Source organism: Echinops telfairi, unplaced genomic scaffold (assembly GCF_000313985.2).
Source record: "Echinops telfairi isolate 266 unplaced genomic scaffold, ASM31398v2 ScPeMD7_25;HRSCAF=90, whole genome shotgun sequence".
Taxonomy (NCBI): Eukaryota; Metazoa; Chordata; class Mammalia; order Afrosoricida; family Tenrecidae; genus Echinops; species Echinops telfairi.
In genome coordinates, this window is record NW_022103922.1 from 31,587,609 (window position 1) to 31,600,312 (window position 12,704).

A 12,704-nucleotide genomic window follows, 5' to 3' on the forward strand; every position below is an offset into this window, starting at 1 on the left:
CTCCTAGCCAGTACACACTTCTCCTTTTATAACAGCCCAGAGCTGGCAGTGAAATCCACACCCAGCCTAGGCCATACAAATGGGTGCACACCCCAAAGCAGAGTGGACAATGACACCGCACATCAAATCTAGACGCCCACCCATTTATGTCCAACCACCAAGGTACACGCCGAGGCCCGGATACCATGAGCATGCACACTTCCTCCCCACTCGACTGAAGCCTGGTGGGTTGGGGCCCGAGTGGCCACCCAGGAGTCATCTTCCGCTGGGGCCTAGGTGCCCTGGACACAGCCATCAGACTGTACCAACACCCTCACCTACTTCTCAGAGAAAATTTGAGAGTGCAGGTTGGAGCTGCAATGTGAGGAGTTAAGGTGGAAGCCTGGCTTCCAGACTGATGCCAAAGTCATTTAAAGGGCCCTAGAAAAAGGACTACCCCTCTCACAGGGACCCCAGCCCCATCCAGGGAGAGCAAGAGGGGATGGTACAGCAACTCAGGCTTCTTAGGTGCCGGGAGTCAGACCAGCCCATTTCATAGGTGGGGAGACCGAGTCCCACAAGCAGCAGTTGGCCCAGGTCCACAGGTGGAAGCAGGGCCTGGCACAGTCCTGCCTGGGGGCAGATCCCATCCACTGGCCACAGGACTAGTTTAGAGCCAGGATGTCCAAGGGCCTGATGCTACAGGCCTGCATCTGTGCTGAGTGACACACAACGGGTAAGCCAGCCTGCAGGCACACGCCTCCCCAGAGCCCACACAGATGGAGGGACTGCGGATGAAGACCCAAGGAAAGGAGCTGGAAGAGCCCAGTATTCACAGTCCGGGGGCTCCCCGAAGTTTCTTTGCAGGGTGGGCCTGGACTCACAAGGTCTATCAATGGAGAACACTTTGCACAGCTAGGGCCTCCTCTGAAGGGGGCTCAATAGCCAGAAACCACAGTCCTTCCAGATGGGCCCACCAGCTGCCAGGCTGGGCTCTCCATGAGACAGATACCCTGTTAACCTGGAGCACCTACTTAAAGAGGCCCATTTACATCTGTGGAAGATGTTCAAAGGGGAACTTTCGATGACATCTCAGGCTTTATCTTTCCCCATACCCACCAATAGTCCTAGGAAGAACATGAAAACGGACGGAGGCCTTGTCCTTGGCATCTTCCAGTGGTCTTTCCTACCCCCCACTCCGACCCCCACCTGCCTGGGATAGGTGCCTCTTCCACCTGCCCAACACCTCCTTGAGCATAGTGCAAAGTTTGGGGTGCCCCAAACACCAAGGAATCTACATGCACATATGCTTCCTGCTCCCAAAGCGGTTATTTCTAGAAGACAAAGTTAACACAGGGCCAAATAGAGACAAAGCCAGGAACTTGAGAAAATGAAGCAATTTAATTCCAAATCGGAGCTCTGGATACCGGCAGCGCTCCTGCTATCTGGCATGCACAATGAACCGGATCGGCAGTGATGGCCCTGCCCAAGCAGCAGGGATGGGACAATCGCCGCAGGCTGAGGTTGAGGGGGTCCTATGTGTCAGAGGCCGCTGGGAGAGTAGTGCAGAGGACCGGGCCGATTGGGAGCAGCCCCCCCACCCCCGACGTGGTTGCAGCTGGAGAACAGGAAGTCCTGAGCACAGTGGGTGGGGATTGGGCAGCTGGCCAAAGGCCGGCACCCAGAGCTGCAGAGACCTATATGCTGAGGTCCTGGCAGCACTATTCTGTGTGTACCTCTCTGGTCTGGGGGACCCGAGACCACCAGCTCCCTTCACCCAGCCATTCCTTTGCCGTTCAGTCCTTTCCGCAGTCTCCACCCTGGGCAGCAGCACCCAACAGAAGGGCATTGTGTCCCTTCAATGTGGCCCATTCAGACCCACACAGCCCCTTTCCATCACTCACTGGGGCAGCCGGTGCCCCTCAGGAAGCGCCACCCCTTCTGCCCAGGCCCTGCAGGCACTTGTGGGCTAGGCCCGTCTAGCAGTGGGAAGGGCAGATTTGGTCCTGGGAGCAGGCTAAGAGAAGAAAATGGTGTAGGTCCAAAGCAGTAGGTGACCAATGGACCCAGGCTCTGTTCCTTCCAAGACGGTTCCTCCTCCTCTTCTAGGGGTTCAGACTGATGGGTCCTGGGGTCCCCAGGAATCAGGGCAAAGTGGAGAGTCCATAGGTGATGAGCATGAAGCAGCCAGCCCACCAACATCTGGCTCCAGAGCCCTCAGGTGCTGTTACTGGGGCTTACACAGCCCACCTCTCACTCCGTGCCTCCACGGCCTGCACCAGGCCCTCACCCAGCACAGCGAAGTCCTCCAGGATGGCCTCCACGTGGGGCACCATCGCCAGCTCCCCGCCACGAGACACTGCCATGCGCCCCTTCATGCCGGAGGCCTGGAGGAGTCAGAGAATGCTGGTGGGTGAGATGGCCCCACGGCACATGCAAGCCCACACGACTCACAGAGAGCGCAGCTCACACAGCCCCACGTGCACAACACAGGAACCCCCGGCACCCGAGGCCAGCTCACCTTGAAGGGCTGGGGCTGGAAGCTGGAGGGCTTCCAGAGGACACCGATCACCTCTCCGCCATGCTGGTCATAGAAGAAGAGCGCCAGATCCCCAAAGGCCGCCTACAGGGGCAGAAGAGGGACGAGACAGCACATAGGTGCTGCAATGTCACCTTCACAGCCCAGTGCCTCCCAGAGGTCTCCTCTCCAGGCCTCAAGATAGGACGTACCCTGAGCTGTGCCAGATAGAGCTGGGGAGGGTCATAGCCCAGCACTGGCATCAAGAGCGAGGGCCGGGGCTCAGTGAACAGGCCCCGGCAGAAGGAGGCCGCCGGCAAGTCTACAGCCTGGCGATGCCGGGGAATGTGACGGGGAGACAGGCGGATTAGCACATCGTACATGTCCAGGGGTGGCCGGAACACCGTCTGAGGAGGCGAGGGAAGAGAGAGGTCAGCAGCAGGACTGGGAACCCTTCCGTGGGTGCCCCTACATCCCTTGCATGGGAAGCCACACAGGTGCAGTTGTGGTGAGCTTGGATCTGGCAGAAGGAACACACACTAGAAGCACGAGGCCTGGCCAGAGCCAGGTCCCCCCAAACAGGGCACAAGATAACTGGGAAGGCCCCCTGAGCTCTGGACTGCAGGTTCAATGGCAGACCCTCCAGAGTCCTGGAGTCACTCTTGATCCGGGGCTTACCCTGATGTCCCCAGGCCCCCAGGGATCCAGCAGCTGCTTCTCCAGGATGGGCAGAGCCTCAGCTGCCAGGACCACGAGCTGCTGCAGGATCTGGGGGTCGGGGGGACAGAAGCATTCATGCAGATCTGACCATGAGTTTCTCAGTGCAGCCTGAGCCTACATTGCTTAGGGACAGGGAAGGGGTTGAACCTGGACTGAAGGTCCATCCTGTGTCCACATAGAGCTCTTGCGGTCCTGAGGGGTAAAGATGACCATGACAGGAAGCCGTGTCCGGGCTGCCAGGAAGCCACTGCGCATCTCGGCCTGATCCTCCACTGGGGACAAGGTGAAGCCAGGTCAGCTGGCCCCTCCCCAGACACCCTCCTCAGCCTAGCTCTTCCTGCTGGAGGCCCAGCAAGTGGCACCAGGGGTTTTCTTAAAGCCCTGACCCCATGTGGCCAGGTGACAAAAGTACACCGCACTTGCCTCCAACAGGAGGGAGCTAATCTCTGCCTCGGCCCAACAGCAGAATTTTCCACTGCCTGGAACACCCTTCATTCGGGTTTCCGGGAGTGCACAAGCTCAGGCCTGCCCCTAGCCCCCTTTCCCCTGTGCCCTACACACCTGGGGAATTAGGAAGCCGATACCCTGCTTTATGCTGGCACCGGGGACGCCTCATATTACCACTGGAAGTCTCCATCCCCACCCTCCAGGAGCTTGGGGCTCGGGGCCCTTCCTTGATCCTTACCACCAGACTTCTCTCCTGGTACTCGGCTCCCCACCCTGCCCTTCTTGCCCCCCACACCCCCAAGCAAGAGCATGATGATACCTCACAATCTATCTCTCAGACTGGCATGCAGCACAAGGCTTGACCTGGCCCTTCCTCCCGGGAACAGCCCCCACGCCCCCACCCGCCACCAGGACCAGGCAGGGACAAACCAGCTGCTCTACAGTCCAGAGTGCAGTTCCCCCCAAAGTCTGACCACAGACCTGCCACTCACCGTTGAGCTCGTTGTTGAGATTGACAACAAGGGGACTGTTCTTCCAATCAAAAGTTGATACCAGGTGGAGGAACCGAAGGAAGCCAACCTGGGGGGAGCTGAGGCAGGGAGTGAGCAGAGCCAGCCTGAAGCCTGCCCCCCTCAGGCCCCACCCCTCTTATCACCTACAACCTAAGTGTGGGCCAGCCAACAGGAGGGGGAGCTCAAAACCCCTCAGTCATTTGCGTCCAACTACTACCACCACCACTCGCCCCCATGTGCAGACTGAAGACTGGCAGCCCCTGGCACTGCCCTGCAGGGCAGGGAGCAGCACTCACCTGGGTGGGGAGAAGGGCTCTGGGTGCAAGAACAGGGCAGCAGCCACCAGGTCCAGGCTCTCATCCGAGAAGCCCTCGCCTAGGAGCTGGGCGCGCACCCACCGCTTGGCCAGCCGGGCCGCCCCCGAGAAGGCTGGGTGCTGCTGTTGGACTCTAGAGGGGAAAGGAGAGGCCAGGCACTGAGCAGCGGAGGGAAGGTGTCTCTGACCCAGCGCCCACCCGCCTCTGTGCAACACCCCACACCTCACACCCTCCCAGATTCCCGTCTGATCCGGGAGGCACATGCAGCCAGGAAAGCCGAATGGGGCTGAGAGGCTTTAGCACAAGGCCAGCCTACAGGCAGGCAGCCATACCCGTGCAGGGCACTGGTGAGCAGGGGCAGCTGCTTCGTGTCCCTCTCCAGGCGGAGGGAAGCAGGCGTGTCCCGCAGTGTGATCATGCCCTCGGGGCTACGCATCTCCCTCAGGAGCTGGGGCTCCCGCTGATAGGCCACGCACACTCGGAACACGAAGCCATCCTGTCGGGAGGGGGTTAAGGACGGAAAGTGAACGTCGGTCTGGGGCCTGGGGGATCCATATGCCCCCGCCTATTGTCACAGGGGCACCCCTGCCCTGTGCCACACCCACCTTGAGGACGTCTGTGTGGGTGGCCGTGGCCCGGCACTGCAGCCCGTGCTGCTGCGTCAGGATCTCAGCCAGGCGTAGCTGGAAGGCAGCTCGGACCCTCCTTACAGCCTCGGCTTCCTGCGGCCACTGCCCACTGCCCTCCAGGTGACATACCACTGGGGCAGGAGAGGAGCAGCCAGGGGTTGGTCTTTGACTGAAGGTGCAGAGGGTGTTGCCCCTCCCCACAGCCCCCACAAGCTCCCTCACCAGTCATGGGCTCCACATAGGCTGGGCAGGGCTTGTCGGGCCGGGGCACCAGTGAGGCCTGCTTCCGCAGGCGCTCGTAGTAGGAGTAGGCCGGCCAGGCAGGCGTGGGTGGGAACACCTGTGGGTGAAGCGGGGCTGAGGAAGGAGTATGGGACTGAAGGAGAGGGCCCCGAGATGGGAAAGGTGGGTGATTGGAGAGGAGCTGGGGATCGCAGAGCAGAGAGGGTGCCCTACCCCCTTACACCTCACCTCCGTGTAGCGCAGTACTGGGTGAACCCCCTGAACGGCAGACACAGTCAGCGGGAGGCCCTCCAGTCCCCACAGCAGGCGGCTCAGGTCATCGTAGCAGCGCACAACAGCGGCCAGGGCCTCCTCCCCTGTGCCTGAGGTCTGGGGAGGAGAAGGCAGTCAGGAAGCCAGGCCTTACAGAACCCAAGTGACACCGCCATTCTGCAGGGGCTCAGCTGTAGAGCCAGGGCCCCCTCTGCTGGGACGTCTGGGAAGTGCATCAGGGCCGGGGCCAGCCAAGGGCCCTGCAGAGGCACTGATGGCTTTCTCTGTGCCACCCACCCACCCACCCCTCCGGTGGTAATCTACAAACACTGGACAGCCACTAAGCCAACCTACACCCAGGAAGGATCCTTACCTCCTTAGGACCTTGGATCAAGGCATCCAGGAAGCCCCCCACATAGTGGACACAGGTCTCTGGGATATCTGCATGACTGGAGAGAAGTAGGCATGAGGGCTGGGCCCCAGGAGATGAGTCCCTCCCCACCAAGGGCCCAGGTCAGCTCCCACTCAAACTGCCCGCCACCCACACCAGCCCCTGGCACTCAGCTGACAACACTCACTGTGCTAGGAGGTGGGTGACCACCTGCCGGGGAATCAGGCGTTTCTGAGCCACTGAGGCTGCCTCCCAGACCACAGCTTCCCGAATGGCCCCATCTTGGAACCGCCGGAGCTCCGAGCGGGGTCCCCACAACTTGCGGAAGGCAGCAGCCTGAGGAGAAGCAAGGATGACCTCAGGGTGGAGACCAAGCAAGAAAGGCTGTCCCGACTGCCCCACCCCTTCCCCCTCCCCCTCCCCTGTACTTCTGGGCTTCCCAAGACAGCTGAATCCCATCCCAGCCCCAGACTGGCTCACCTCAGGCTGGTCAGCCTCTGGACCCATCTCAAGGACACTGGCCAGCCCCTCAGGCCGGAGGAGCAGCCCCAGGGTCAGGACCCCCGTGTCTTTGTGCTTCGGAGGGTCCTGGCTGATTTCCCACTGCAGGGGGGTAGAGGGACTGAGTGACAACCTCCCACCGTTCTTTCTCACTAGAGGGGCAGTGTCGGTTGTGTCCCTGGATTCAGACTCTCCCCCCAACCCAGATCACCTCACCTTGGGGACTGAGGGCCGAGAGTGAGCCAGCAGGTGCAGCCGAGACCCCAGGCCCTGCTCCAAGAGGGTGGTCAGGGGGCCCAGTGCAGCTGAGACATAGTCCCCACCATAGTCTTGCAGCTCAGGCCCCAGCTTTAGCCGGTGACATGCTGCCTGCAGTCGGCTTACTGGGCGGAGACTGGGGTAGAGAGAGACAGAGAGGCGGAATCAGTGTAAGTCCCCCTCCACTCTCTAGGAAGGCCCAAGGTCCAGTCATCATAGCCGCAGGAAGACAGGACCTGCCAACACCCCCTGCCACCCTTCAACTCACTGCAGGATGTGGTCAAAAGCCCGGACCATGGGTTTGGGGGTCATCAACAGCAGCTGGAAGCTGTCCTCAGCTTGGCTGTCCAGCAGCGCCATGGACAGCTGTGCCTCGTGTTGCACCTGGGCCACAGGGTTAGCAAGGAGGTCAGATGTGAAATGGGCACCCCCAAAGGGGTTCTGGGCCAGGGAATGTGTTGGTCCTGAGCTCCTTGGAGAGGAGGTTCTGAGATTCTGGTACTAGCAGCAAAGATGGGCTGGGACCTTGGGGGAAGACAGGGACAGGAACCCACTGGTACCTGGTGGTAAGTGGAAGCAGTGACATCAGCACAGACATTGAGGCAGCCGGAGAAGTCCAAGAAGACAACAGGAAAGGCCTGGTGGAAGTCAGCCAGGGCGGGCTGGGAGCCAGAGAGGAGCCCATGAGAGAAACCAGTCAGGGATGGGGGTCTTATCTCCAGCCCCTGGCCCAGCCCCAGCCCTGCCCCGCCCCAACTCACCAAGGAGGGATCTGAGTTGAGACATAAACTGATGCCATTGACTGTCAGATCCGTGGTAGCTGGAACGAACCAAAGAGAGGTGTTGGGGAGGAATATTCAAGGGTCTTCCTTGGGGACACAGCCCTAAAGACACCCTCCCTCAGCCCCAGTGCCTACAGCTGGTGCCCTCATCAGTCTTGATGGCAAGGGCCAGACGGATTCCTCACCCAGAAACTGCAAGGTGCTTCTCAGGACCTGGTAGCCACTCATGGTGGTGTGAATCTTGCGAGTGGACACGAGGAAGGCCACCAGCATGGAGATCAGGAACCCGCTGAACCCACCCAGACCCTGAAAGAAGAGATGGGAGAGGCCTGAGCTCAACAGTCAGTCCACCACTCACCGAGACTGTGAGGCCGGGCCACTCCCAACGCACCTGGTCCAGCTCCCGCTGCCGCAGCCAGACCTTCAGAAGAGCCACGCCATCCTTCAGGCCTGGGCCCGAGCCCAGCACAGTGGACAGCAGCTGCACGTGGGCCTCTAGGGCTGTGTCCTGCAGGACCCATGTGTTGTAGTGGGGTGTAGGGGGCTCTCCGGGGCTCCCTGTGGGAGCAAGGGGCTAGACATGAGGAGAGCTGTCCCCGTGACATCCCTTCCCCTGGCTCCACCCTGACCCCAGGGCTGACTCACCGTCAGTACTCTGACCTCGGTACCAGGCAGAGCGCACATTGTTTTTGGTTGGCAGCAGGCGGCAAGGGCGGAAGAAGTCAGGCGGAGGGCAGGGGTGCAAGCGTACAGTGACTAGACGCTCATCCTTTCCTGGATGGGGACAGAGAGCATTGAGCAAGCCGGTCCCCACAGCACTCCTTTCAAACTCGAGGCTCTTGCACCTATTCTTCTAGACTTGAGGGCCTTATGCACCCCACCTCCACCCCCCACTTGTCACCCGTGTTGTGCCCTCAGCCCGCAGTGGACTTCCTACCGTGTGGCCTCAGCAGCAGCAGCGGTTTCAGGTGGCAGCCATTGCTGTAGGAGAAGCAGACGCTGCCAAAGAAGGGGTCTTGGGCCAGGTGTTGAGCCAAGTGGGCCAGGTAGAGGGCGCGTTTGCGGAAGTAACGCTGGTTCAGCCCATCTTTGTCCTGTAGGATCTCCTGGAAGAGCAGAGGGTGGACAGACGGATGATGAGCTTTAAGAGAACTTGAGGGCCCCGATGAAGCCAATGTGAGAACCCCAGCAGGGGAAACTGAGGCTGCAGGGCTGAGCCAGGCCCAGCAACATCAAGCCCAATTCTCAGAGGAGAAAGACATAAAGGCCTAGAAGGGCAGCAACCCACCCCAGGGCACATGGAAGCTGCGCTCTGGAGGAAGGCAGGCGGGAAGGAGGGAGGGCCCCAGGGGGCTGCAGACGACAACACCGTAGGACTCTCCAGCCCAAACCATGGGCCTCACCCTGGGCATGGTCAGTGCTACATCCACATTGATATCTGGCCGGATGCAGGTACCCAGAAGGTAGCTTCCCACGACGGTGACTTGGGCAGGGGGCAGGAAGCGAAAACATCCCTTCACAGTATAAGGCACTTGGTGGAGAGGTACTCGAACCCCGGCTGGGAGCCATGCCTGGTCTGTCAGCTGTGGGGACAGACAGTGATAGGGGCAAATGCAGTTAGCTTCCCAAACATGTTTTCTGCATTTCACTTTAATAGCAACTCAGTCATAGTTGCTCCGGACAAAAACATTTTGGTCACCTGGACGCATTCTCTTAAAAGTGCTCATTTCCATCTTCAACGTGATCCAGAGACTGGTCATTGCTCCCCTGCCACCTGTCTGAGCAACTCCATCCTTTTCAGCCGATCATGCACAAGTTGCCCTGACTTCTCCTTTGTCCCTTCCCTTTCTACTCCCAACAAAGCACCTTCTCTTAACAACAACAAGATCACACCACCCCTCTCCAGGAAATATCCACCACATCTCCCTTGCTCAGAGTTTGGTCTGTAAGGCTGGGAGTGGCACGTGCCTGTCTCTGTATCTCCTTCTCCCAAAACCAAACTCACGGCCATGGAGTCGATTCCCACCCACAAAGGTCTTATCAGACTATAACTCCTTACAGGAGTAGAAAGCCTTGCCTTTCTCCCACAGAGCAGCTGGTGGTTTCGAACTGCTGGCCTTGTGGTTCCCACCCCAAAGCATAACACACTATTCCCCCTCATTCAGAACAGGCCAAGCTCTTGACTTTGAGCCTTTGGGTAGTAGCTGTTTCCCCTTCCTGAAATGTTCCTCCTCTCCCTGCCTCATCTCCCTTGAACCTTCCCACAAGTGCCACTTCAAAAGCTATCCTGAGCTCCCTATTCAAACTTGTACAACACCTGTACTCTCTGATACTCCTAGTCTTCTTCCCTTGCCTTACTTTCGAGTTTTCCAAGGCAGTATTTACCACTTTGCGTCGGTATCAATTCAAAGGCAGGGAGAGTTTTGAGAACAATATCACAGGGAGCCCTGGTGGCATGGTAGGTTAAGTGTTGAGCAGCCAACAGCAAGGTTCCTGGTCCAAACCAGTGGGAGAAAGATGTCTGCTCCCATAAAGATTTAAGGTCTCCAAAACCTTAAGAGACAGTCATTTTGTGCTTATCATCTATTTCTCACTCCACCTCCCAACTAGTTTCATTCACTGATGATCCAAGGACAAGAATATTGCCAGGCACCTGTACTCTTCTTGAATGACTGAGGATGTACATGAACAAACAGCAAGCGGAGCCTTCTGGCAGTGAGAATGAGTTATTTACCATTCCAGTCTCTCCAGAGACTAGCATGTCCCTGTCTGAGATGCTCCCACTGAGAAGGACCTCCTCTGGGCATCCCAGTCCCTGGATCCACTCGCCTTACCTCAGTCTCAGAGGTTGAGGGCACCCTGAGGATCCGCTGGTTGACCTCCCGTAGGAAGGCATCAATGCGCTCCTTCTTCTTCTCTGACAGGCTCACTTCCTTTAGTAACTCCTCAACCTGTAAGGGGAGAAGACCTCCATTCAGTGGTCTCAGGGACCCTGGCCCAATGCTCATCCCAACCCCCAGCCTCCCAACAGTACCTGTAAGCGCAGCAGGCTGGAATGGAACAGGTTCTCGGTCTCCCGAAGGCGGTTCAGCTCCTCACTGGTGGGTTCCTTGTACAGTTCCGCCCGGCTGAGCTTCACCGGCTGCAAGAGGCCCTCTGCCGGAGACCTTGCCTCCACCCGTCTCTTCAAAGACACTTTCTTCTTTTTCTTGACTGCGCCTTCCAGCATTGGCTCCATCACCTGTACCAGTGAGAGTGGAAAACCAACGTGCAGCCAGGAGTGTCTAACACCGGCTGCACTAAGTACCATGACAGGGTTTAGATGAAGGCTTCACCTGCTCCTGGCTCTACTTTTAAATGGGAGTCAGATTCTGTAAAACTCCAGATAACCAGTACTTGGAAGTTCACGACACTTTGAAGTAAGAGCTGGCTGGACCTTGCCCCAAGCCCCCTTGTATTTCCAGGTGTCCCGCATGCTGGGACTTCCTCTTCAGCTGGGTTAGGCCTGGGTCGCCTCAAATGCCTTCTTCATTCTGACTTCTACACAAATCCTGCTAGGTTTCATGTTCCCTAACCTAGCAAGCTCTGACTCTATCAGTACTAAATAATGCACGGATCCAAAGTGGGTTAGGACACCCCCTGGAGGGCACTGCAAGGATCCAGAGGTGGGTAGGGGGGTGTTGTTAAAGCAGAAACCTACACTAATACCTATTTGATCCTTGATTATGGACTATAGTATAAAAGGGCTTTTGTGGTAGTATAAAAGTGTTTAATTGCCAAAGGGAAACTGAATAATTTTTTTTTTTTTGAAAAACAAAAACAAGTAGGCCAAGTGAGTTTGGGAATCTCTGCTCTAGAACTTGCTGACCCATGAGTGTAAACTTTCATGTTGCTCAACCCTCATAACCCTACCAGTAATCACTGTACTGTGGGGAAAGAATTCAAACCTAGATCTGTGAGATTCCATCCCTTTCCCTATAGCCCTGGGCCCACTCCCTCCACAATAACGCCCAGGAGTGCCACATAGTGCCTCGATACAGAAGGGAGTGCAGAGTTGGGCACGAGAAGAAAATCCGGCCCAACGTCAAGAAAAAAGACCTAGAGAAATCGTTGGAGCACCGATGCAGAGGTGAACGGAGAGGCGCACAAGAGGCGTCAGTGCTTCCCTCCAAATCCTGCCGGGGTCCACCTCCCCTAAAAAACTGATTGCATTAGTGCCCCACCTGGAAACGTCGGGGAAACAAACAGAATACCTCCCGAGGGGTCCCGGCCCCGTATCCCACGCGGGCGAGTGGTCAGAAGAAGGCATCTATCTACAGGCCCCTCCGTCAGGGCAGGGGTGTCACATTCAGCCTCCACTCTCTCCAGAGTACTCGCTCACCTCCAGCTCCCCAGCCGCTCCGGCAGGCGCCGGCCCCATGCCACCACGAGCCGCTCGCGCACTTGGGGTTCAAGTTTGGTCCACTCGGCGCCACTTCTCACGTGGGCGGAAGTGGTGCGCTCCAGGACGCAAGCCAATGAGAGGCCAACTCCTTGGGGCTCCGCCCAGCTCCTCAACCATTGGGCTGTTTTCCGAAAAGGCGTTTATCATTGGTCCATCACTCTCCGGGAGCGAGGGAGGGGTGGGAGCGGGCCAAACGGGTTCTGATTTACGGCTTCTTCGCGACACTAGAGCGGAAGTCACATGGTAGGTTGCCATAGCTTTCTTTTCCCTGCTTCCGTCTCTAGGATCAAGACGGGAAGGGTGGGGAGAAAAAAAAAAAGACGGTGCTAGCTTGAACCCTATGGTGACGCTGGTTGTTAGGTCCTGTCAGTAGGTTCGGACTCGTAGCGACCACATGTACAACGGAAAGAAACTGCCCGGTCTTGCGCCTTTCCTCAAAATTGTTATAATCGAGCCCATCGTTGCAGCCTCTGTGGCAGTTCATCTCGTTGAGTCTTCCTCCTTTTTGCTGTCCCTCTACCAAGCATGGTGTCCTTCTCCAAGGACTGGTCTCTCCTGACATGTCCAAGGTACATGAGCCAATGTCTCGCCATCCTTTTTTTTTTTAATCATTTTGTTGGGGGCTCGTACAACTCTTATCACAATCCATCCATCCATCCATTGTGTCAAGCACATTTGTACATTTGTGGCCATCACCATTCTCAAAATATT

General features: G+C 57.7%; 1 protein-coding gene across 2 annotated transcripts; it reads right to left on the reverse strand.

Moving 5' to 3' along the window:
• Positions 1 to 1,361: 1,361 nt before the first annotated feature.
• NOL6 (nucleolar protein 6) lies at positions 1,362 to 12,007 on the reverse strand. 2 transcript variants are annotated; one of them, XM_004712421.2, is made up of 26 exons: positions 11,931 to 12,007; positions 10,584 to 10,790; positions 10,384 to 10,500; positions 8,953 to 9,132; positions 8,487 to 8,655; positions 8,195 to 8,323; positions 7,941 to 8,107; positions 7,735 to 7,855; positions 7,529 to 7,587; positions 7,328 to 7,429; positions 7,036 to 7,151; positions 6,726 to 6,903; positions 6,489 to 6,611; positions 6,196 to 6,344; positions 5,991 to 6,066; positions 5,594 to 5,734; positions 5,345 to 5,462; positions 5,099 to 5,253; positions 4,826 to 4,989; positions 4,473 to 4,625; positions 4,156 to 4,253; positions 3,365 to 3,489; positions 3,176 to 3,265; positions 2,710 to 2,904; positions 2,501 to 2,602; positions 1,362 to 2,366 (listed from the first exon to the last, which is right to left on the reverse strand). In XM_004712421.2, exons 1-26 carry the CDS (start codon positions 11,967 to 11,969, stop codon positions 2,217 to 2,219), a joined length of 3,423 nt encoding a protein of 1,140 aa, XP_004712478.1. In that variant the 5' UTR covers positions 11,970 to 12,007; the 3' UTR covers positions 1,362 to 2,216. The 2 variants fall into 2 exon arrangements, with proteins under 2 accessions (XP_004712478.1, XP_045145137.1); XM_045289202.1 differs by lacking the exon at positions 11,931 to 12,007 and adding an exon at positions 11,773 to 11,841.
• Positions 12,008 to 12,704: the final 697 nt, after the last annotated feature.

Coding starts and splice junctions, on each gene's coding strand:
- NOL6 (XM_004712421.2), bottom strand. CDS start 11,969: ATGGGGCCGGCGCCTGCCGGAGCGGCTGGGGAGCTGGAG. Junction 7,588..7,734: donor AAGCACCTTGCAGTTTCTGG/GTGAGGAATCCG, acceptor GGTTCGTTCCAG/CTACCACGGATCTGACAGTC. Junction 5,254..5,344: donor CTATGTGGAGCCCATGACTG/GTGAGGGAGCTT, acceptor CTCCTGCCCCAG/TGGTATGTCACCTGGAGGGC.